The sequence below is a fragment of the Narcine bancroftii genome, chromosome 1 (assembly GCF_036971445.1).
Source record: "Narcine bancroftii isolate sNarBan1 chromosome 1, sNarBan1.hap1, whole genome shotgun sequence".
Lineage (NCBI taxonomy): Eukaryota > Metazoa > Chordata > Chondrichthyes > Torpediniformes > Narcinidae > Narcine > Narcine bancroftii.
Window position 1 is genome coordinate 66,141,757 of NC_091469.1, and position 22,620 is coordinate 66,164,376.

Sequence of the window (22,620 nt, forward strand, 5' to 3'; positions counted from 1 at the left end):
GAGGTCATCTGAGATATTGATGCACAGGAGGGTGAAGCTGTGGACCCTCGTCACACAGTCACCATCTATGTAGAGGGGGAGCGGGTCAGACCTGTGCTTCCTGAAGTCCAGAATGATTTCCTTTGTTTTTGTGGTGTTTAGGATCAGGTTATGAGCTCGGCACCACTTGGTCAGATTCAGGATTTCATTCCTGTAGGCAGACTCATCTCCCCCTGTGATCAACCCCACTACCGTGGTGTCATCTGCAAACTTCGCCACAGTGTTACTGGCGTGAACAGGTCTGCAGTCGGCGGTGTAAAGAGTGAAGAGCAAAGGGCTCAGCACACAGCCTTGTGGGGAGCCCGTGCTCAATGTGCGGGTGGAGGACAGGTGGGTTCCAAGTTTGACTGTCTGTGGTCTATCTGTAAGGAAATCTTTGATCCATGAACAGGTGAGAGGATGAAGGCCCAGAGCAGACAGTTTGCTGACTAGGATATCGGGGATGATGGTGTTAAAGGCTGAGCTGAAGTCCACGAAAAGTACCCTTGCATAGGTGTCCCTGTGTTCCAGATGGCTCAGCACAGTGTGGAGGATGATGGATATGGTGTCTTCCGTCGATCTGTTCGCTTTATAAGCGAACTGGTGTGGGTCGAAGGAGGGAAGGAGACAGTCTTGGATGTGGCCTAGGACCAGTCGTTCCAGGCACTTGGTGATGACAGGTGTGAGTGCTACTGGACGGTAGTCATTTAGGCCAGTTATTTGTGGTTTCTTTGGTATGGGTATGATGGTGGAGGCCTTCAGACAAGCTGGTATAATGGCTTTTGACAAGGAAAGGTTGAAGATTGTGGTGAAGACCTGGGACAGCTGATTTGCACAGGCCCTAAGTACCTTCCCCGGTACGCCATTAGAATTAAGAAAGTTCACCAATCTTTGGTGCTTAACTGGCAAATGGTTACCACTCAGGAGGGTTCTTTTGGGTCTTCAGAGAGAGATTCCTTTTGTTCCAGGACATCCACTCCTGATTCCTGTTCAATCAGTCTTGCTGACGAAACTTGCCCCCTTCAGGGTTCTCCAGATGGTTCTCCTTCTTTCAGGTCACCTTTCAGACATCCTGTCTTCTCCTTTGACCAGGCAGTCTTCCATAAGCTTTGTCCTTCTGGAACTGATTTCTGTCTCCTTTCTCTCTGTTTCACATCCTCCCTCTCTGAGAGGAAAACTGTTCTCCCTGCCTGCAAAAATCACATGCTTTCCCAGGCAAGCTGTATGTTGCAACTTTGTTGCTCTTTTTGCAAAAAGCACTCTGCAAAAGTCCTGCAAATATTCTGTGTTTTAAATGTTTGTGTGCAACCTGCTCTAATAATCCTTCTCAAAACACCTCTAAATACTCTGTCACAGGCCAGATTCAGGGAAATGGGACTAGTTTGGTCATCACGGACAAGTTAAGCCAAAGGACTTGTTTCCATGCTGTAGAATACTATGACTCCAAACAATTCTGGAAACTGTTGAAAACACAGAACAAATCAAACACCTCCTTTGATTTTAAACAACTCTTACCTGGTGCATCAATCGATAACCTCTGACTGGATCGCTTCCCAAATGGGGTCTTCATTCATCTGTATGAGGTGTACAACTTTTGGTATGGTAAAGCAAAAGTGATGCCTGCAGTGTGATAGAGAAAACCCCAAGCAATGCACACAACTGCTGAAGCAGTACCCAGCACCAATTCTAAGGGTTACATGGAACCAGGATTAGTATATCGCAATCCAGGTAACCTGTTTTTAAAAAAAAATGACACATCATTATTCCTGGGGCGGGAAAAATCACACCTAACTGCCAAAACCTGCTTCAACGAACAAAAGTAAATAATTTACAAATTATTGAGATTATATATTTTGTATACAAATTCAAGAATAATAATTTTGTCTTTGTATGTTAACTGACTCAGCAGCTGCCAAAATTGACTGGGAACTACACATAGTTCCCCAATATATTGCCAGCTACTACATCCCATAAGTATAGTCAATGACTGGATTTTACTATCGAAAAGAAGTCCCAGTGGTTATCCAGCGGCTTTGGATAGGAGCAAAGCACAAATGTGTGGATCTCTTGCAGGTACACTGGGATAATCCATTTGCTGACTCCATCAGGTTGGAGTGGCATAGGATAGGATAGGATGGGATGGGATGGGATGGGAACCCTTTCAATCTGAATAAAAGTAGCAACAGCTGAGAGATGAAAGCATGATTTGCCTCAACTCTTAGACATACAAATTAATATAAGATTCATGAATACTTCTTTTCAAATAATATGTAGAAACATGTTATTAACAAAATTGCTGACTGTCAAAGATCCTCCCCACATTTAGTGGGCTGGGCTGGCTCAGATGTCATGAAGGCTTGCCACTGTATTGGATCTGAACCTTGCTAAACAAAAGGTCAACACTTGGGACCTGCCAAATGAAGGGTTAACATTTTCTTCATGTCAGCAATGAGCCTTGGCATATTGCTGTTGGCCCATTTTGCCTTCATGACTTCTCTCAGACATTGTCTAGTTCAATTCACAAGTCTTTAGTATAACTACGTTGCGAAAGACAATCTTCAAAATATGTGTTGATTGGTATTGCATAGATATTATTTTTAAGTGACAGGCATGTCCCACAAGATTGTTTAACAACCAGACCTTTACATTCTATGGCATTATCAAACCCCAACAACAATTCAGGATAGAGGAGGGAGACAATGTTTATAAGCAGATTTCATAGCCATTCAATTTTCGTTTTAATAAATTAACAAAATAACTATTCATTTTATTTACCTGATCCTTGAAAACACAGATGCTCAGATTTTTGACAAGATTGGATTGGGGGGGTTGGGGGGGGGGGGGGAGAGTGGAAAAAAAGGCAGAAATTTCTGACAGAAGTTTATTTTTTTAGCAGCTTCAGGCATAATTGCCTCATGTCCAACACACGAGAACAAATTTCCATGGGCCAATAAGCACAAATAAAAATCTAAAAGTCTACATTTCTAAAACTTTCTCAATTCTTCAAAAGATATAGAATACTAATCCACCTCACAAAACACAATTGCAACTCTTGATTGACGATGTCAACAAGCAACTCTCCTACTGCCACACATATTAATCGAATCCATGATGAATCATGCTGTATCAACATTTTCTAGTCACATCATATTGATGAATTTAAAAAGGGGAAACTATAGGTCACAATTAAATCCTTTCAATGCAGATGAACGATTGAACAACCAGTCACAAATTTGTTTCCCATGTAGCACTGGTTGTTGGTTGTGTTAAAATTTACAGCACTTCCTTCTAAGTCAGAATTTCTAGATTAAAATTTTATTTCAGAAACCCGAGCACAAAAGAAACCATCGACTTTTGAAAAGATGCTCTCTGATTACACAAAGCTGAGCCCAAGCTGCCCTGTGATCTTTAACATCCACCATGTTTCAGAGGAACATAAGTATCCTATAACCAGGCCACTATTCATCCTCAAATGAGATCAGTATTTTCTCTGGCAATAATCCAACATCATTAAGCAGGAGTTAATACTAAAATAAACAAATGGCACAATATAGAAAACATTAATTTTAATCTTTCCCTTGCAGAAGCTCCCTTCAAGATATCGGAAAGAAAACTTAAGCCACACAGCAAAGACCTGCTTCTTTTTAGGCATTTTGTGCGACAAGCAACACACCAAAAAAAAAATCAAATTATCTATTTCCACAGCTTTCTGTGAAAAATGTCATAGAGTCAGGTCTGGGGTAGCACCCCAACCATTTAGGTTTCCGCCAACAAAACTTGGCAAAAGTTTAATTTTCAGAAATAGTAACTACAGGTTGAGCGTGTCAAACAATTTAATAAAACAAGTGAGTTTCTTTTGGTGAAGAAGTCCTGCAATAAAAATGTAATGTTCTTATTTTCAATATTTTGAAGCAGCATTAATATTTTTAATCCATAAATTTTTTAACTGAATGGTAACATTTCTTCGAGATAATCTACTTTTGAAAAGATTGAATGGTGAATGAAATATGGCTTAATGCTGAGTGAATTAAATGTGACCCAATTATCTTATTTCTTTCTTAATTACATACAGGCAGGAAAGATCATCTCCATTACAGGGGACCTGTTATCAGGTCGTGCAAATGTTAATCCTCGGGCATAAAAATAATTTCCATGAAATGAATTGTTTCACTTAAATTATATTTACAAGGCATGTGAACCAAGAAAAAAAATCTTCAATGTAAAAATTCAAACAGGCAACCATTTTTATCACAGAGAAATGTATATTACCTCCAACAAAAGGCAAGCAGGTTTAATGGAAAACAGTGAAGTCAATGTTCGTGCCATCTGGCTAAAGGTGCCCAGACAGAAAATAAGGTGTTGTTCCTCCAATCTGCTGGTGGTCAGGGTGGAACAGTACACAAGGCCATGGACACATGTGAGCGCAGGAGTGTGACCTAAAATTGAAGTGGTTGGCCACTGGAAAGTTGCTGTGGTGGCAGAGAGAGAGGAGGTTCGGAGCGAAGCCTTCTCCCGGTTCTGTGACCAGTCTCTCTGATGTAGAGGAGGCCACAAAGGGTGCATTGGATGCAGTAAATAAGTTCTCTGGATGTACACGTGAAGTATTGCTTCATATGAAAGGCCTGTTTGGGGCCACTGACCATGGTGAGGGAGGAGGTGTGGGTACAAGTGTTGCACCTCCTGCAGGCATAAGGAAAGGTGCTAGAGACGCAATGGATGGGGAGGGATGAGCGGACGAGGGAATCGCGGAGGGAGCAGTCCTGTGGGAGGCCGAGAGGCAGAGAGGGAAAGATGTGTCTTGTGGTGGGATCCTGTAGCAAGTGTCGTAAATTTTGGTAGATGATGTGTTGGATGTGGGGGCTGGTGGGGTGTTAGGTGAGGATGGGGGGGGGGGGGGGGTGGCCTATGTTTGTTGTGCCTGGGGTCAAGGGGGCCAGGGCATTTGAGCGGGAAATGCAGGAGATGCGGGTGACGGCTGAGTCGATAGTGGTGCTGAGGATACTACATTTGTGGAAAAAGGCAGACATTTCAGAAGCTCTGGACTGGAATACCTCATCTTGGGAACAGATATGACAGAGATGGAGAAATTGAGAGAAGGGGCTGGAATCTTGCAAGGGCCAGTGGATGAGGAAGTGTAGTCCAGGTAGTTGTGGGAGTTGGAGGGTTTATATAATATGTCAGTGGAAAGCTGGTCCCCTGAGATGGTGACAGAGAGAACCAGGAAGGGGAGAGAGTTATTGGAGATTAAGTGGATGAAGTTGACAAGCTGATCGTGGGTGCATGAGGCAGCCCCGATGTAGTCATCTATATACCGGAGGAGGAGTTGGGGGTCTTGCCTGTGTACGCTTACAGCATGGATTGCTCCACAAAGTATAATATTGCTCCACACACATAATATTTATTATGTGGCATAGATTAAATAGGAATATTGGTTTTTAATAAACCCCATTTGATATTCAGAAATAGCTGATGGTAAATGTTTCCATCCTATTGGCTAAAATTTTAGCATCAACATTCAGTAGAGAGATCGGACTATAGGAAGAACATTCGGTTGTGTCTTTACCTTTCTTCCGCAAGATATACAAGCCTCATTAAATTAATCTGGAAGTGTACCCTGTTTAAATGAATCAGGAGACATGCAAGGAGCAAGCAAATGAGAAAATAATTTGTAAAATTCCACAGGGAACCCATCAGGTCCAGGGGCCTTCCCAGATTGTAATGGGGAAATAGCAACTGCTATTTCCTCTTCTGAGTTAGTCAAATCAGACTGGATGAATCTATCAGAAGAAATCTTGGGGATATTCAATCAATCTAAAATTCATCAAATTGTTGTCATTTGTACATTTGGAGGAGTATAGTTTGGAATAGAACCTTTAAAATGATGTAATAATACCACTATCCTTACGAATCTTTATGATGCTATGTTTGCATCCTCTCCATTGATTGGCCAGAAAATTACCATATTTATCACCATGAATGTAAAATTGACTTTTAGATTTCAGAATTGGCCACCAGCTAGACATGTTGAGAGAAGATCAAATTTAGTTTATAATTCAATCAGTTTTCTGTATATGTCTGAGTTTCTAGTTTGAGCTTATTCTTGATCTAACTGTATAATTAACTCAGATCTTTATTAGTCTTCCTTTTCTTATTAACCATATATTTTTAAAAGTTGCTCACTAAGAAAAACCTTCAAGGTTTCCCATATATCTAAACTAGAGGTTTCCATAGATATTAGTATCAAAAAATAAAATTATCTGTTTCTCCATAAATTTAACAAAATCTTTATCTGATAATAACACGAAGTTAAAATGCCAGTCTTTTATCTTGCATAAAATTAGGAAGATTTAGTGACATTGTAACAGGTGTGATCAGCTATTACAATACTGTGGTATTCTCAAGAATGAGTTAATGAAATTAGATGATTGTCAATAAAAAATAATCAATAAATGAGTAAGTATGATGAATGGGGTGGGGGGGGAAGGAATATCTCTATTGGTAGGATAAGAGAAACGGCAAACATCTGAGATGTCATAATCCAATAAAAAAGAATGTATTAATAGGGCAGATTTGTTTAATGTTACTGGATTAAAAAATGAACAATCTTGGATAGGATCCAACCAACAGCTGAAATCCCCACCTAGAATAAGTGAATATAACTTCAAATCTAGCATGGAAGTACAAAAGTTTTCCAAAAAAAAACCCTAGATCATCAACATTGGGAGCATAAACATTTGCATAAACCACCATCTTATCATGTAATTTCCTTGAAACAATAACAAAACAACCATAGAATCAAAAACATTATTGTTACGAGCCCAAAGGACCCGAAAACCCAGCAGCAATAGACATTCACCAAGATAAGTGGCTTTCAAAAACAAGTTATTTTTAATCAACTTCAAACATGAAATTAGAATCAAACTTTAATTTAACTTCTTATACTATATCCTAACCCAAATTACCCCCTTCTAATTCCAAGCCCACTTGTGTAAATTCAAGAAAAGTTCTTTGGTTCACAGTTCAATCTCACTTCTCCTTCTTCCAAGTTCTCTGGTTGCAGGCAATCACCATACTGTGCACAGAATTTAACATGTATAAAGTTCACCAGGCTTGGTGCTTGAAAGGTAAATGTTTACCGCTCAGGAAGGTTCTTGTAGGGTTTGCAGAGAGAGAGATTTGTTGCTCCAGGATTTCCACAACTGAGGTACCACTAGTGACCGGTCTCGCTGATGAAACTTGCCCCATCAGGGTCTTCTAGATGGTAACCTCTTTCTTCAAGCTACCACAGAGTTCCATTCCTTCCTCTATTTTAAGAGAAACATTAGACAGATAGCACTTCCAACCATCTACTGCTCTAGAACTTGCTTTCATCAGTTTCAAATAGTTTCCCTGGATTTCACTTTTCAGTTACTTGTCAGTGTCCCACACACTGACTGACTGAACTGTTAACTCTACTCACTCTCTCTTCCAACTGAAACTCCAAAGAGAGGATGTGACTCATGTCTTGCAAGATCCCCTACCTTCCTGAGCATTGTTGTAGATAAACAAGGTGTGACCTTTCTATATGGGTACGATAGACAGCATGACTCCAGCAAGACAATGGTCAAGAATTTTATGAAGTCAGTTCAATTAACACCTACTTGTGAAATGCCCTTTACATTCTCCAGAGACCTTGCAATGTGAATTCTTCAGTCTTTCAAATAAGATCTGTTCCAAAATGTGTGTATGAAAGTGACCTACTCTAAATCTTATAAATTCTCCCCAAATATTAATATTGTTACATTATGTATATGAAAAGGAATGTTCTGATTAATTAAAATCAACGCCTCTTTAGATTTAGCTCGAAAAGAATGTTTCCCTTTCCACCGTGACATCAGGTGCAAAACATCACTGCCACTTATATATATGAATATAATAATCACAGCTTTAAGTTGTTTTAAATATGAAGCCACTTTCCTTCATTTTACTGGACGATTTAAACCTCTCACATTCCAATTTAGGAACTTAGTCGGATTAGCCATGATTGCTCAATTATGAAAGTATCCATTAAAAGTAAAACTAATTTTAAAAATCCCAATGCACATGTGCAAAGCAAAGTTTGTGCCACATGCACAACTACATCCGGCCTACAAATGGCCTTATAATACAATAAGACAGTTCCATAAGATGGGACCAAATAAGCACCATGGCAATTCAAAACACTCATAACTCCACTCCCGTACTTTTTCAGACCTACACTCCAAAGGCTGATGGAAAATACGACCGCGTGCTAATTAATTCTAAGGTTCCTACTATCTTCCAGATTAGATTAAATGTTAATTGCTCTAAGCAAAATGATAACATTTCCCTGCAGCTGCTCCCTAACAAGTTTATTCTAAATACAGTAAACATCAAAAAAATTTATCACTTCTCATGAGAATTTTTTTTTAAATTGTTACAGGATATAACCGTAACCATATAACCATTAACGGAGCGGAAACAGGCCATGTTGGACTTCCGAGTCCGCACCGGTTCACTGATTTTGTCCGCCCTCTTCAGGCATGGGTCCCGATCTTTCTTATTTTAAAAAAATTGAAATAAAATTTAAACCTTTAAAAAATTTGTTATTAAAATATTGTGATTCGTCTTTTAACAGGATCAACTGGTCAGCGGTAAGAGCCAGATTTGCAGGGCCAAAGCCCTGATATGAAATGAATTTTTAACTAGGCTTTAATAAAACAGGCATAACCATAGATACAATTAAAATGAGTCTAATTCTTTTCCTAACCACTCCAGATTGATTCAACTCACAATATTTTCACTGTAAGAACGCCAAAACCAAATGAGTGAACCTTTAACATATTTAAAATTCAAACGTTGGTTCAACACAATTATTCAACAGAGAAAAAAAGGTCATTCGGAAGTTGGAGTGGGAAGGTTGCCAATAAACTGCCAACTATCTTCCACTGAACCAAACAATTTCTTGGCTCCCATTGAGAAGAGATTCAGAAACATGCTTGGGACGACAGTGAAGCCTTAAACCCACATTGATATAATTCCGGCTTAACTTCCCTGTAGAAGATCTGCTGTGGCATAACTTCAGGAGAATAATCTTCCACATTTCTAATTTTTTTGCCTTGGTATTGCAAGGTGCCTTTACGACAGACTTCACGAATCAGCAATTCTTTCGCTTGATAATGATGTAGAGAGAACATGGTTTTTGCCTGATTTAGGCTTAGGCAATAATGATTAATGTGCTCTATCAAGCTCCAGTGGTGCCAACAAATCAGAGAAAAAAAATCACAGTATCTTCACCTAAACCAATTACACGCAGATTCTGCTGTCTCCTTCGACTTTCCATATCAATAATTCTAGTTATTAGTCTTGCATAATTGTCTTCCAGGTGGCATTCATTTCCTTTAAATTAGTTTCTGTTAAGGTCAAACATTCACCTTATTCTTCTATAGAAAGAAACATCTGTTCAAATCGATTGTCCAGTCCCTTAAGCCTTTCATCTAGACGTTTAAATCCTGCATCAATAAATTCTTGAATTTGTTCCAGTACATCTGAGGAGCCCACAACATTCAGAAACATGCTTGGGACGACAGTGAAGGCTTAAACCCACATTGATATAATTCCGGCATAACTTCCCTGTAGAAGATCTGCTGTGGCATAACTTCGGGAGAATAATCTTCCACATTTCTAAATTTTTTGCCTTGGTATTGCAAGGTGCCTTTACGACAGACTTCACGAATCAGCAATTCTTTCGTTTGATAATGATGTAGAGAGAACATGGTTTTTGCCTGATTTAGGCTTAGGCAATAATGATCAATGTGCTCTATCAAGCTCCAGTGGAATAGGCGGAGTTTGTTGTTTTCTCCCCACTTTTAGTTATCTTTCCAGCTTATACCCATTTTGAATATAAATTATGTAATTCAACACCACTTTGAAAGTCTTAAAGATAAGAAAACTGGGGAAATGAAGGTGTGTAGCTCCAACTGACAGCCTAACCGAAAGTCCTACTTTCAATTTTTTGAAGTTATGATAGTTCAAATCTGTACTTTCAATTTCATATTCCAATCTGTTCCCACACTTGTGATATGCGAGGCTGGGCGATGGCAGCAATGTGGGAGAGTATGGTACTCTCACGATGTTGACACAACACAAACATTCTTCATGCCCAGTATGCCTTCAGTTGTGTACGTTAATTTATTTTTCAGTGTGGGTAAAAGGTATTCAAAATGTAATCAGTAAAAAGCGGTAGGTATGGTATTCTTTTTCAACTTACAAAGGGTTTTCCGGATCGTAACCTCATCATAAATTGAGGAGCATCTATATTTTTTTTCATATCTGTTTAAAAGAAAGACATATACACTTCCAAATCTCAAAACCTTTTTTCACTTTTATAAAAAGATACATAGCTACACCACATCCAAACATTGCTAAAATTGTAAATTCATTGGGAACACATAAAAATTACCCAAAATGGATTAACCAGCTGAAAAATTATTCCACCATAATACCATGGCAACACGTTAACTTTTTAAAGAGCTATTTATTGGAAGAAAAAGGATCTGTCACAAGTTCTGGAATCAATTAGGTACAGAGAAATGAATCAAATTAATTATTTGTAATCAGGGATTAATTTTTAGATTAGACATCCTTCTAGAATTTTAAAAAAATTCTTACCCTTGGCCACCCAGGAACCATGAATTCTATTATCATGCCAAGAATCAACCCCTCCACCCCCCCCCACCCCCCACACACTTTGTGAGGTATTTGAGGATATTTAGTATGTCACAGAAGACTCTCGAAGACATCACTGTCTGGTACTCAAGGCAAGAAAAAAAAACTCCAGAGGGTTGTTAACTAGGCTTATGACATCACAAGCACCAGACTTCTTCGAGTACATCTACAAGAGGTGTCTTAAGAAAGCAGCCTCTATCCTCAACAACCCACAAAACCCAGGCTATGCCCTCTGCTACCATCAGGAAAAACATCCAGGAGCCTAAAGACGAGCACTCAGTAGCACAAGGACACCTTCCCAGATTTCAGATTTATTGTCAGTGTACATACATGTCATCACATACAACCCTGCGATTCCTTTTTTCCCGTGAGGGCAGCAGAATTACCACTAATTGCCAGTGCAAAAAATAAACTGCACACAGGATGAACGTATAAATAGAACGTTAATCAATAGAACTGTAAACAAACTGACTTTGCAATACAGGAAGAGCAAAGAAAAATCAATAAAGTGCACAAGTAAGTGTCCTTAAATTAGCCTCTGATTGAGTTTGTTGTTGAGGAGTCTGATGGTAGAGGGGAAGCAGCTGTTCCTGAACCTGATGGTGTACATTTTGTAGCACCTTTACCTCTTTCCTGATGGCAGCAGCTAGAACAGAGTGTACTGGGTGGTATGGGACTTTGAAGTTTGCTGCTGCCTTCCGATGCCAGCATTCCCTGCAGATGTACACAATAGTGAGGAGGGTTTTGCCTGTAACATCCTGCTCCTTAGTTTTGGTGATATTGAGTGCAAGGTTGTCGTTGGTGCATCATTCAACCAAGTTTTCAGTCTCCATCCTGTATGCAGAATCATCCTCTTTAAACAACCCACTACTATGGTATTGTTGGCAAATTTGTAGATGGTGTTATTATCATACCTGCTGCCATTACATTCCTGAATGATCAATGAACTAAAGACACTGCCTTACTTTGACTTTTCGTGCACCTTTTTTATTTTTTTTATTGGTGGTTTAAATGAATGTTTGCACTGTGATGCCTGCAAAACAATGAATTTTGTGACTTGCTCATGATAATAAATTCTGATTCTTATTACATACTAGTGAACAACCAATTTTCTTGCCAAATCATCAAAAAAGACATAAGAAATTATACAGCTATTTCACAATCTCAAACAATAGAGACACAAGAATAAAAGGAGGTCAAGCTCTTAAACTGTTCATCTTCAATTAGGTATAACCAACCTACCAAAACTCCATTAATTCGACAGCTCCAGAAAAATCTATTGATCTCGTTCTTGAAAATTTCAATGGAAGTGTTCCAGATATCCACACCCTCAAGAGAAACTGTGCTTGAATTTCATCCTGCTTTCACTCAAAGGGACTTTGTCTTTTTGATTCTAAATTTTAAAATCTTTAAATTTAGACACAGAGCACAGTAACAGGCTAATTCAGCCCATGAGTCCATGCCACCCAATTATCCTACACCCCAGTACATCTTGAACAGTTGGAGGAAACCAGAGACCCTCGGAGAAAATCAATGCAGGCATGGGGAGAACGTACAAACTCCTTACAGACAGCGTGGGATTCGAACCCCGGTCCCACTTGCTGATACTCTAAACACGTGGTTCCAATCACTATGTCAACCATGCCACCACATTCGTTTTTGTAGGTACGCCTTAGTAATCAGTTCACTGAGATAAAAGTGTGGTCAGTGTGATGTGCAGCAAGCAAAAGAAAAACCACACAGAAGCTGTGAGTGAGCTGAACCAACTGAATGACTTTACTGGAACTCTCCGAGAGCTTATCAGCACAACCCACATGATCTTTTGCCCCCCCCCCCCCCAACCCTAGGACCATTGTGACATCAGCCCAGTGCGAGCATGACCATTGTGACGTCAGCCCAGTGCGAGCCTGACCATTGTGACGTCAGCCCAGTGTGAGCCTGACCATTGTGACATCAGCCCAATGCGAGCCTGACCATTGTGACATCAGTCCAGTGCGAGCCTGACCATTGTGACATCAGCCCAATGCGAGCCTGACCATTGTGACATCAGTCCAGTGCGAGCCTGACCATTGTGATGTCAGCCCAGTGCGAGCCTACACCTCCGTGACCTGGTTTGTTTGCAGATCAGTGCAGCCCTCGACAAATGCAGTCTTTTTCTCCTATACACTCCCAATTTAACCCAGACTTCCTCGCGTAACCTCCATCTCCCAGAGATTTGTAGATTCACTTAACCTAAGCAGGAATCTTTGTAAAACCCTGCTTGTATCCCATACAACAGATTGTACCTCCTGACTTGGAGCTGACTTTATAAATGAGTACTGAATACTCTACAATTTGAGGCAAGTTAATTATATTCATGTTTTTAATTGTTTTAAAAAACGAATAACCAGTACAGATCACTAGGGAGCATCAGGTCAGTCTTAACCTTTTACCATGCATGGGTCGGATGGTGTGTCAGTGGTTGAACGGCGGGTCGCAATTTTGCTACCATAAATGAAATGAATAAATAGAGATAAAAAAGATAAATAAATAAATAGAATGAAACAAAATGAATACGATGATGCAGATCAGGTCAGGAAAGGCATCTTCAAATCTGGAAATGCACCAAAATTCATGAGTTAGTCATTAAAATTACAATTTTTAAAAAGTCAAAAGGGAGTAAAATTAGTCACAATGAAAACAGAATAACTCACCCCAAAACAGACATTAGTGAGAGGGGGAGAATATCACAGAGGGGCGTGTCACAGAGAAAGGATGAATCTCAGAGGATGAGTCACAGAGGGGCGTGTCACAGAGAGGGGCGTGTCACAGAGAGGGGCATGTCACAGAGAGGGGCGTGTCACAGAGAGGGGCGTGTCACAGAGAGAGGAAGTGACACACAGGGAGAGCACACACAAAAAAGGAATTTTTATCCACAAAAGCCATGTTATCGCCTGCTTAATTTTTTTTTTAAAGGCAAATTTACCTTTTAGGCGGAAAAGCAAGATTGTGCGGTCCTTTAATGTAGCCCAGAGCAGTGCGCTGTCTTCTCAGGGAAAAAGGGAGCAGGATGCGTAGCATAGCAGCAGCTACCCTGCGACAGCCCCGCCTGGTGGCCCCTCATGCCGCTACCTCACGGCCCTGCTGCCTGACAGCCCCATCAGGAGCGGGCAGCGTGAGAGAGCGTGGCGGGGGAGCGTCTTAAGGGAATGGGCAGTCTAAGGGAGCCGGGCGGGGGGCAACGTGAGTGAATGGGGCGGCGTGAGTGAGAGCAGCCTGACAGCTCACCGGCCCCTCTGTGACAGCGCAGCGGGGCGACGGGGCTGTCAGTGCAACATCAATCATCCTATCTTCTTGTCTGAAGCCGCATTCAGCAGCAATCCTTTTACGCAGGAGTTGGAGCGATCTCACCTCTAAGATGGAGTGAGTTCGACCAGTCAATCCTCCTTCAGACCACTTATGGAGGTAAGTGAAGCAATTTAAAGGGAGTCCAACCCAGAGAAGCAGATGATTGCTGAGAGACGAGGAGTCACACAGAGAAATTGTGTCATGCACACACACAGAAAAAAATCTCATATATAGATATCCGGTGGGGGGGGGAAGGGATGGATGGAGTTGGGGTGAGACAGACAGAGAGAAGTACCACACAGATAGTTGACGAGCATTACAGCAAGAGGTGGTATTGCAGAGTGAGTGAGATGAATTCTCACAGACACGGTCCCTCACAGGAGAGATGGGTCACACCAGAGAAGGCTCTGACAGTGGGATAATGTCACCGTGTCTGCCTGTCCCGCATCGGACTTGTCAGCCACAAACGAGCCTGCAGCTGACGTGGACATTACCCCTCCATAAATCTTCGACCACGAAGCCAAGCCAAAGAGAGGGGGGAGAACTACACCATCATTGGGCAGGGGAGAATGACACAGAGGGTGGAGTGTCTCCAGCGCAGAGGGCGGAAGAAAGGGGGGAGGTCTCCCAGATCAGAGGGCGGGGGGGGGGTCTGCACCCACAACAGAAGACGGGGGCCTCCAGTGCACAGAGAGCAGGGGTGCTGCGCACCGTGGGGGTGGGAGTCACAAGCTGATTAAATATGGGATTGCGGGCCATAGGTTGCCCACCCCTGGTCTTAACAATGGTTGGGTGCTTGTTATGTGTTGAGTTCAAATCCCACCAGAGCATACGGATGGCGTGGTTGGCATGACAGTTAGCGCAATGTTGTCACAGCACCAGCAATCGGGATTTAAATTCTGCTGTCTGTAAGGAGTTGGAATCTTCTCCCCGTATCTGTGTGGTTTTCCCTTGGCACTCAGGTTTTCTCCCATCAATCAAACGTACCGTGGGCTGTAGGTTAATTGGGTGTAATTGGGCAGCATGAGCTCAGGGGCCATGATGAGTCTGTTATGGTGCTGTATGTTTAAATTTTAAAAAAATACAACTAACTACAGTAATGAAATAAAATCTATTTCTTTTGTTAAATTCCACTCATTAACAAACAGCAAGAAAATCATGCCTGCTTCATTAACATCCTTCAAACAAGGAACTCTGCCATTCTTACCTCATCTGACCAAAATGCAACATCAGACCCACTATGGCCCGAGTTCAGGGGCAATTAGGGATGAAGAGTTAACACTGGTATGTACACACAGTATCGTTCACACAGTGATCACTGTGAACATAGTAAAAACACAAAAATGCTGGAGGGACTCAGCAGGTCTCACAGCGTCCATAGGAGATAAATATTGTTTTAATCAAAAATAGACTTCATCCACGATAAGTTATTTACAAAAGGAAAACTGCTCAAAGTATCTGTGCCGCCTTCATTTCATATCCATACATTTCCATCACTATACATTAATTTCTATTTACACCATCAGCACCATTGTGGCATTTTGTTAATCCCCTTCTGTTGTTTGATGGACTCCCCCTCGGTCTCAGACCCTCTGTGCCTGGGTAATGGGAGGACTCTAGACTGTGGTCTTCTCCACAGTGTCCGTGTTAGCTGTGCCAAGCTTTAGTGCATCCCTCAACACATACTTCTGCAGACTGGAAAGTGCCAGTCTGCAGTATTCCCACACCAACATCTCCATTTGTCGAAAGACCAACATGATTCGGGCAGACCAAAGTTAATCTTTCACTGAGTTAATGATCTTCCAGCAGTTCTGAATGGCTGACTCTGTGTGCGTCCCCAGGTCCAGCCTGTAAACCAGAGTACTCTGTCCTGCTGCTGCTGGGGATGAACAGTGACAGGGACCCTTCTCCATATGCTCTGAGCGAAGGAGGTAAAGATATACAACCAATATTTTGGACCTGAACCTTTCAATATATGGGACAAAAGCAGACAGGCACCCGAATAAAATGGCTGGTGGAGAAGGAAAGGGGCACAAACCTACAGACGAAAGGTGATAATTGGACATGGGAGAGAAAGAGGAAAAGGAAAGGTAAGAATTGGCTCTGTGAAAGTGAAGGAAAGGAGATGGGGAATGGGAAAGAGAGAGAGACACACACACAAAGAGTTGAAGGAAAGTAGAAATAGGGATCGGGAAGGAGAAGCTAACGGTAACTTTAGAAGTTGATGTTGATGCCATCTGGTTGGAAGGTGCCCAGACAGTCTATGAGATGTTGTTTCTCCAATTTGCATGTAGTCTTAGTCTGGCAGTGCATGAGACCATGGCAGACACGTTGGAGTCGGAATGGGGCAGGAAATTGAAATGGTTGGCCACTAGGAGATCCTCGCTACTGCAGGGGACAGAGTGAAGAAGCTCAATAATGCAATCTCTTAGCTTGCATCATCTCTCCAATGTGGAGGAGACCAAACAGGAACATTGGATGCAGGTGACCCTGTAGATTCACAAGTAAGTTGTTGCTTCACTTGGAAGGACTGTTTGGGGCCCCAAATGGTGGTGAGGGAGGAGGTATGGACAGAAGTGTAGCATTTCTTGATTCACAGCTGTAGGTGCTAAGGAAGTGATTGGTGGAAGTGTGGCATGTAAAGGATTATAGGACAATGTAAAGGACTGTGGGGCTTTTCATGTAGAAAGTAGTCGAACAAAGAATGCAAGGGATTAAGGGGCTGTTGCTGTAGAAGTAGCCTAACAAAGAGACAATATTTTTGTAGGGAGCGCTGTCAAATAATTCACAGCTTCAGAGACAGTGTTATCTATATCAGGATAGGAGAACAAGCTACAGACATTCCACAACTGTAGGGATGTCATTAATTGATGGGAGGAAAAAGAATAAAATAGGAGCAGGAGTAGGCCATCCGGCCCATCGAGCCAGCTCCGCCATTTAATAAAGTCATGGGAGATCTGATCTTTGACTTAACTCCACATACCTGCCTTTTCCTCATATCCCTTAATTCCTCTTTATGTAAAAATCTAACTGAACCTTAAATATGTTTAATGAAGTAGCCTCAACCACTTCCTTGGGTAGAGAATTCAGAGATTCACTACTCGGGAAAAACAATTTTTCCTCATCTTTGTTTCAAATCTACTGCCCTGAATATTGAGGCTGTGTCCCCTAGTTCTGGTCTAATTTACCAGTGAAAATAATTTTCCTCCCTCCATCTTATTTATCCCTTTCATAACTTTATATATTTCTATAAGATCTCCTCTCGCTCTTGTGAATTCAAGTGAGTATAATCCCAGGTAATTTAGTCTCTCCTCATGGGTCAACCTCCTCCTTGGTCAACCCCCTAATCTCCGGGATCAATCTGATGAACTTCCTCTGGACTGCCTCCAAGGCCAATACATCCTTCCTCAAGTATGGAGACCAGAACTGCATACAGTACTCCATGTGCGGCCTCACCAGTACCTTGTATAGTTGCAGCATGACCTCCCTGCTCTTGAATTCAATTCCTCTAGCGATGAAGACCAACATTCCATTTGCCTTCTTAATAACCCAACTTTTTGCAATTCACGCACAAGTATTCTCAAATCATTCTGCACAACAGCATGCTGCAGTTTTTCACTATTTAAATAATAATCTGCTCTTCTATTTTTCCTACCAAAGTGGATGATCTCACTTTTACTAACATTGTACTCCATCTGCCAGTCCTTTGCCCACTCACCTAACTTAACTATATCCGTCTGCAGCCTCTCCACATCTTCTGTACAATTTGCTTTTTCACTCAATTTAGTATCATCTGCAAACTTGGCTGCACGACACTCTGTCCCCTCTTCCAAATCAATGCAAATGGTGAACAGCTCCAGGCCCAACACTGACCCACTGTGGCCCCCCTCTTACCACTGTCTACCAGTCAGAAAAACACCCATTTATCCCAACTCTCTGCCTTCTCTCAGTTAACCAACCTTCAATCCCCAGACTCCATTCACCTGTGCAGCATCTTATCAAACGCCTTCTGGAAATCCAAATATACAACATCAACCTGTTCCCCTCTATCTACCGCACCCATTATATCCTCAAAGAACTCCAGCAAGTTTGTCAAACAAGACCTGCCTTTTCTGAATCCATGCTGCATCTGCCTGATGTGGTGTAGCCAAGTTTGCGGATGACACCAAGTTGAGTGGAAGAGCAAATTGTAATGAGGATGTGGAGAGTCTGCAGAGGGATATAGTTAAGCTGGATGAGTGGGCAAAGGTCTGGCAGATGGAGTACAATGTTAGTAAGTGTGAGGTTATCCACTTTGGCAAGAAAAATAAAAGAGCTGAATTTTATTTAAAGGGTGAAAAACTACAGCATGCTGTTGTGCAGAGGGTCTTGGGAGTACTTGTGCATGAATCGCAAAAAGTTAGGTTGTAGGTGCAGCAGGTTATTAAGAAGGCAAATGGAATGTTGGCCTTCATCGCTAGAGGAATTGAATTCAGGACTAGGAAGGTAATGTTGCAACTGTATAAGGTACTGGTGAGACCACACCTGGAGTACTGTGTCCAGTTCTGGTCTCCATATTTGAGGAAGGATATACTGGCTTTGGAGACGGTCCCGAGGAGGTTTACTAGGTTGATCCCTGGGATGAAGGGGTTGACTTATGATGAAAGATTAAATCGTTTAGAATTGTATTCGCTCGAGTTCAGAAGAATGAGAGGAGATCTTATAGAAACATATAGGATTATGAAGGTTATGGATAGGATAGATGTAGGAAGGTTTTTTGAGCTGGCCGGGGAAACTGAAACGAGAGGACACAGTCTCAAGATTCGGGGGAGTAGATTTAGGACAGAGATGAGGAAAAATAGTTTTTCCCAGAGAGTAGTGAATGTTTGGAATTCTCTAACCAGGGAAGTGGTTGAGGCTGCCTCATTAAACATATTTAAAATTCAGTTAGATAAATTTTTACATGATAAAGGAATTAGGGGATATGGGGAGAAGGCAGGTAGGTGGAGTTCGGTCATAAATTAGATCAGCCATGATCGTATTGAATGGCGGAGCAGGCTCGATGGGCCATTTTTGGCCTACTCCTGTTCCTACTTCTTATGTTCCTATGTTCCTAACCCCTTCGTTCTAAATGTCTCGCTATTTCATCCTTAAAGACAGCTTCAAGCATTTTCCCGACTACAGACATTAAGCTAGCTAGTCAATAGTTACCCATCTTCTGCTTACATCCCTTTTTAAAAAGTGGTATGATATCTGCTGTCTTCCAATCTGCCAGGGACTGCCCAGAATCCAGAGAATTTTGGTAAAGGATACCAACACATCCACTATAACTCCCGCCATTTCCTCAGAACCCTGGGATGCATCCCATCAGGAACAAGGGATTTGTCTGCTTTCAGTCCCATTAGTTTGCTCATCACTATCTCTTTTGCAACAATTATCTTATCAAGGCCTTCACCTCCCTTCACATCCCTATCACCACTCTTTAGCATGCTGGACATATCTTTCACCATGAAGACTGACACAAAATATTTGTTCAATCCCTCAGCCATTTCCTCATTACTCAATATCAATTTTCCTTTCTCATCTTCCAAGGGACCTATGTTGACTCTAGTCACCTCTTCAGTTTTATTTATTAATAAAATCTCTTGCCATTTGTTTTTACATTTTGTGCTAATTTACCTTTCTCCCTTTCCTTATTTCCTAAACAAAGTTGACCTTTGTTGCCTTTTAAAGTTTTCCACATCCTTCAGTTTCCCACTTCTCTTGGCTACTTTGTACACAAGACCTTTTAATTTGATACTTTCCTTTATTTCCTTAGTTATCCAAGGCTCTTACTGCCCTTATTTTTAAACAGGAATACATTTTTTTTGAAAAATCTCTTTGAAAGTCTACCACTGTTCCTCAATTGTTCTACCAACTAGCCTGTGCTCCCAAGTCCACGCGGACCAAATTCCTCCCCCAGCCCCCGATCCTGTTGTAGACTCCCCTGTTCAAGCATAATACACTTGCACCCTCTATCTGAGAAATTCAATCTATGATCGCTTTTTCCAAGAGAGTCCCTAACTACTAGATCATTCATTTTATCTATCTCATTGCACAATACTCACATGCTGCTCAAGAAAGCTATCACAGATGCATTCCATGAAGTCATCCTCCAGACTCCCTCAACCAACTTGATTTTCCCAATCTATGTGGAAGTTAAAGTCCCCCCCCACAACAACTGCAGTTCCATCTTACATGCCTCAGTTATCTAGCTGCAAGTAGACATTTGTCCAAATGACTATTTCAATCAGTGTCTGGATACTGTTCTTTGAGTAAAGACTCAATACTAGGAAAGATCCACTGAACTCTTCATTGTGCTCCCTTACTCTCACTCGTGTCGAACAATAAACTGTTTAATTGGTTCTGTGATTCTCTGCTGTATGTTTTGCCCAGAGTGCAGGCTGACTTTCACATTGGCGTAGTCGGCAAGAGCTCGCTAGGATGATCACTGCAGATGAAGTAAGAGGCAACAAGGAAACTGGGAGTTGAAGTGCAACTTTGGGACCCTTGGCCGAACTCCATAGCTGACTCCTGGGAACACTGTGTTCCCTCATCTGAGCTCCAATAAAGAACCCAAGGGTGAAAACAAGGTAAAAGTAATAGAATTTTACTTTTGTTGCATGGGTCTGTTAGCCTGGGCTCAACTAATTTGGAAAGTAGGCTTGGGAAATGGGTCAGACTATGGACAAAAACAATTAGGTCAACCTGTATTATTTGCACCCAAACCATGGTAAAGACTGCCATCACTTTGCCAACTGTTGTGTCTAAGAACTGAGGAAACGAGGGTCCGATAAATTAAGAGTATAAATTTAATTGGGCAGGTTAGAGTGTTTTAAATTGGACAGTGAATGGTGTAGTTTTAAAATTGAACAGCGAGTTACACAACTCAGTAGAAAGGTAGGAATTGAGCAGAAGGCCAGAAAAGGGTAAATTTAAATGGTAAATTTTTAACTAGTAGACAGTGAGTATGTGGCAGAGTAAAAATGGTTATCTGGTGAAAGGCCTGTGTGATTTGCACCCAGGTGATGAAAAGAATTTAAGAATGTGACCCTAACATAAGAAGTATGGCCGTAGGAGGAACATGGAACACGGCCACTATAGCAGAGGCAGAGCAATTAAATCAGGAAAAGGCTACAGCTAAAAAGTGGAAAAAGAGAATTAAGGTATAAAAAGAGGAGGTCCACAAGATGTGGGAAGAGACAAAAAAAAAATAAAAGCTGCAGAGGTAAAATGGTATATGGAAACCAGAAAACCTGACAGATATTGCAGTCAGTGTGACTGCCACATACAAAAAGAGAGAAAAGGGAACAGAAATAAAGGGAGGATTGCCTTCTACCACCATTTTTTCCTTAAAATAGTAGGCATTTATTGCTTTCAGAAAGCTGACTATTTTGGAACTCTTCAAATGATAAAGTAAGCAGTTTCTTTGAGTATAGATAGACCCTGACTTACAACGTTCCGACTTGCAATATTTCTTTCTTTTTCAATCTTTTTATTGATTTTATAATAATAAACAAAGTGTATATAGAATACATAAATACAAAAAGTAACAATCCTATTATAATCAGGACCCATAATCACTTATCACTAAATTAATGATATGAAATATTTTATTATAATATCTATTCCCACTAGACCAGAGTTGTATAGAGAAAAAAAAATAATACTCTGCTTCAGAAGAAGTGTGAAAAAAAACATTAAATTATCATTGAAATTGTTATTGTTCTAGAAGTTCTGAAAATAGTTCACAAATTGTCCCCACATACTTTGAAAATTCATATTCGTATCAGTACAGAACATCAGATTTTATCTAAATTAAGGCAAGACATAAAGACTGCTCTGCCCACCCATTGAGCACGAGTGGACAGAGGAGCATCCTTCCACCTAAGTGGCATTGCACATCTTGCCATAAGAAAAGTCGACATTAAAGTCAAGCCGTTCTCTCCAGTAGTGCCAAAAAGAGCAACTAAAGGATTATGCTCCAAGTTTAAGAATTAATAATAAAGTCTGAAAAATCTCTGTCCAGTATCTTCTAAGGCTTGATCAAGTCCAAAACATATGGATTAATGTAGCATCCCCATGGTTTCATCAGTCACAACGAGGACTCATATTCAGGTAGATTCGATGATATTTCAAAGATATGATAGTCAGAATCAGGTACTTTCGGTTTCAAGTTACAATGTTTCCCCACACTTGCAATATATGGCACAGCTTTGTAATTTTTTTTCATTTTAATTTGTGTTATAATAAAGGTTTTTTGGCATTTAAATAAAATTTAAATAAAAATGGTTGTGTGAATTGCAGTATTGGTTTTTATTCCAGTTGTATAAAAGGTTTTCAGCGCTTAATTTTATATTAAAAACAGTAGAGGGCACTATTTGGCGATATTGTTTCAACTTGCGCTACTTTAAACTTACGATGAGAGTCCCAGAACAGAACCCTATCATAGGCAGGGACCAACCTGTATTCAAGGCAGAGATGGGAGTATTTGTTAAAGAGGTGAGAAGTTTCATGTTAAATACTTGGAGC

The 22,620-nt window shown here is 41.0% G+C and overlaps 2 protein-coding genes and 2 long non-coding RNA genes across 25 annotated transcripts in view; 2 read left to right on the forward strand and 2 right to left on the reverse strand.

Annotated features, from left to right (window-relative positions):
- nxnl2 (nucleoredoxin like 2) overlaps positions 1-3,879 on the forward strand; it is a 57,888-nt gene extending 54,009 nt beyond the window's left edge. Inside the window, exon 3 of the mRNA XM_069929011.1 lies at positions 3,603-3,879. The gene's annotated coding sequence lies outside the window, so the exon portion shown is untranslated. The remainder of the gene's footprint in view (positions 1-3,602) is intronic.
- The window catches only part of LOC138759033 (spindlin-Z), a 138,127-nt gene that overhangs the window by 24,552 nt on the left and 90,955 nt on the right, over positions 1-22,620 (reverse strand). For 19 of the 22 annotated variants that reach the window (XR_011354623.1, XM_069928916.1, XM_069928905.1 and 16 more), the window contains exon 2: positions 1,534-1,751. The exons of 1 other annotated variant lie outside the window; for it this stretch is intronic. Coding sequence is in view for 20 of the 21 variants with exons in the window: in XM_069928916.1 (XP_069785017.1) it covers positions 1,534-1,588 (55 nt within the window). In the remaining variant the exon portion in view is untranslated. The remainder of the gene's footprint in view (positions 1-1,533; positions 1,752-22,620) is intronic. 2 more of the 22 variants (XM_069928847.1, XM_069928836.1) reach the window with 2 other exon arrangements.
- LOC138737651 (uncharacterized) lies at positions 13,083-13,665 on the reverse strand. The gene is made up of 2 exons (XR_011341135.1): positions 13,437-13,665; positions 13,083-13,336 (listed from the first exon to the last, which is right to left on the reverse strand). It is a non-coding gene; the product is annotated as an uncharacterized lncRNA (long non-coding RNA).
- LOC138737708 (uncharacterized) lies at positions 13,974-20,779 on the forward strand. The gene is made up of 3 exons (XR_011341189.1): positions 13,974-14,187; positions 15,912-16,001; positions 20,485-20,779. It is a non-coding gene; the product is annotated as an uncharacterized lncRNA (long non-coding RNA).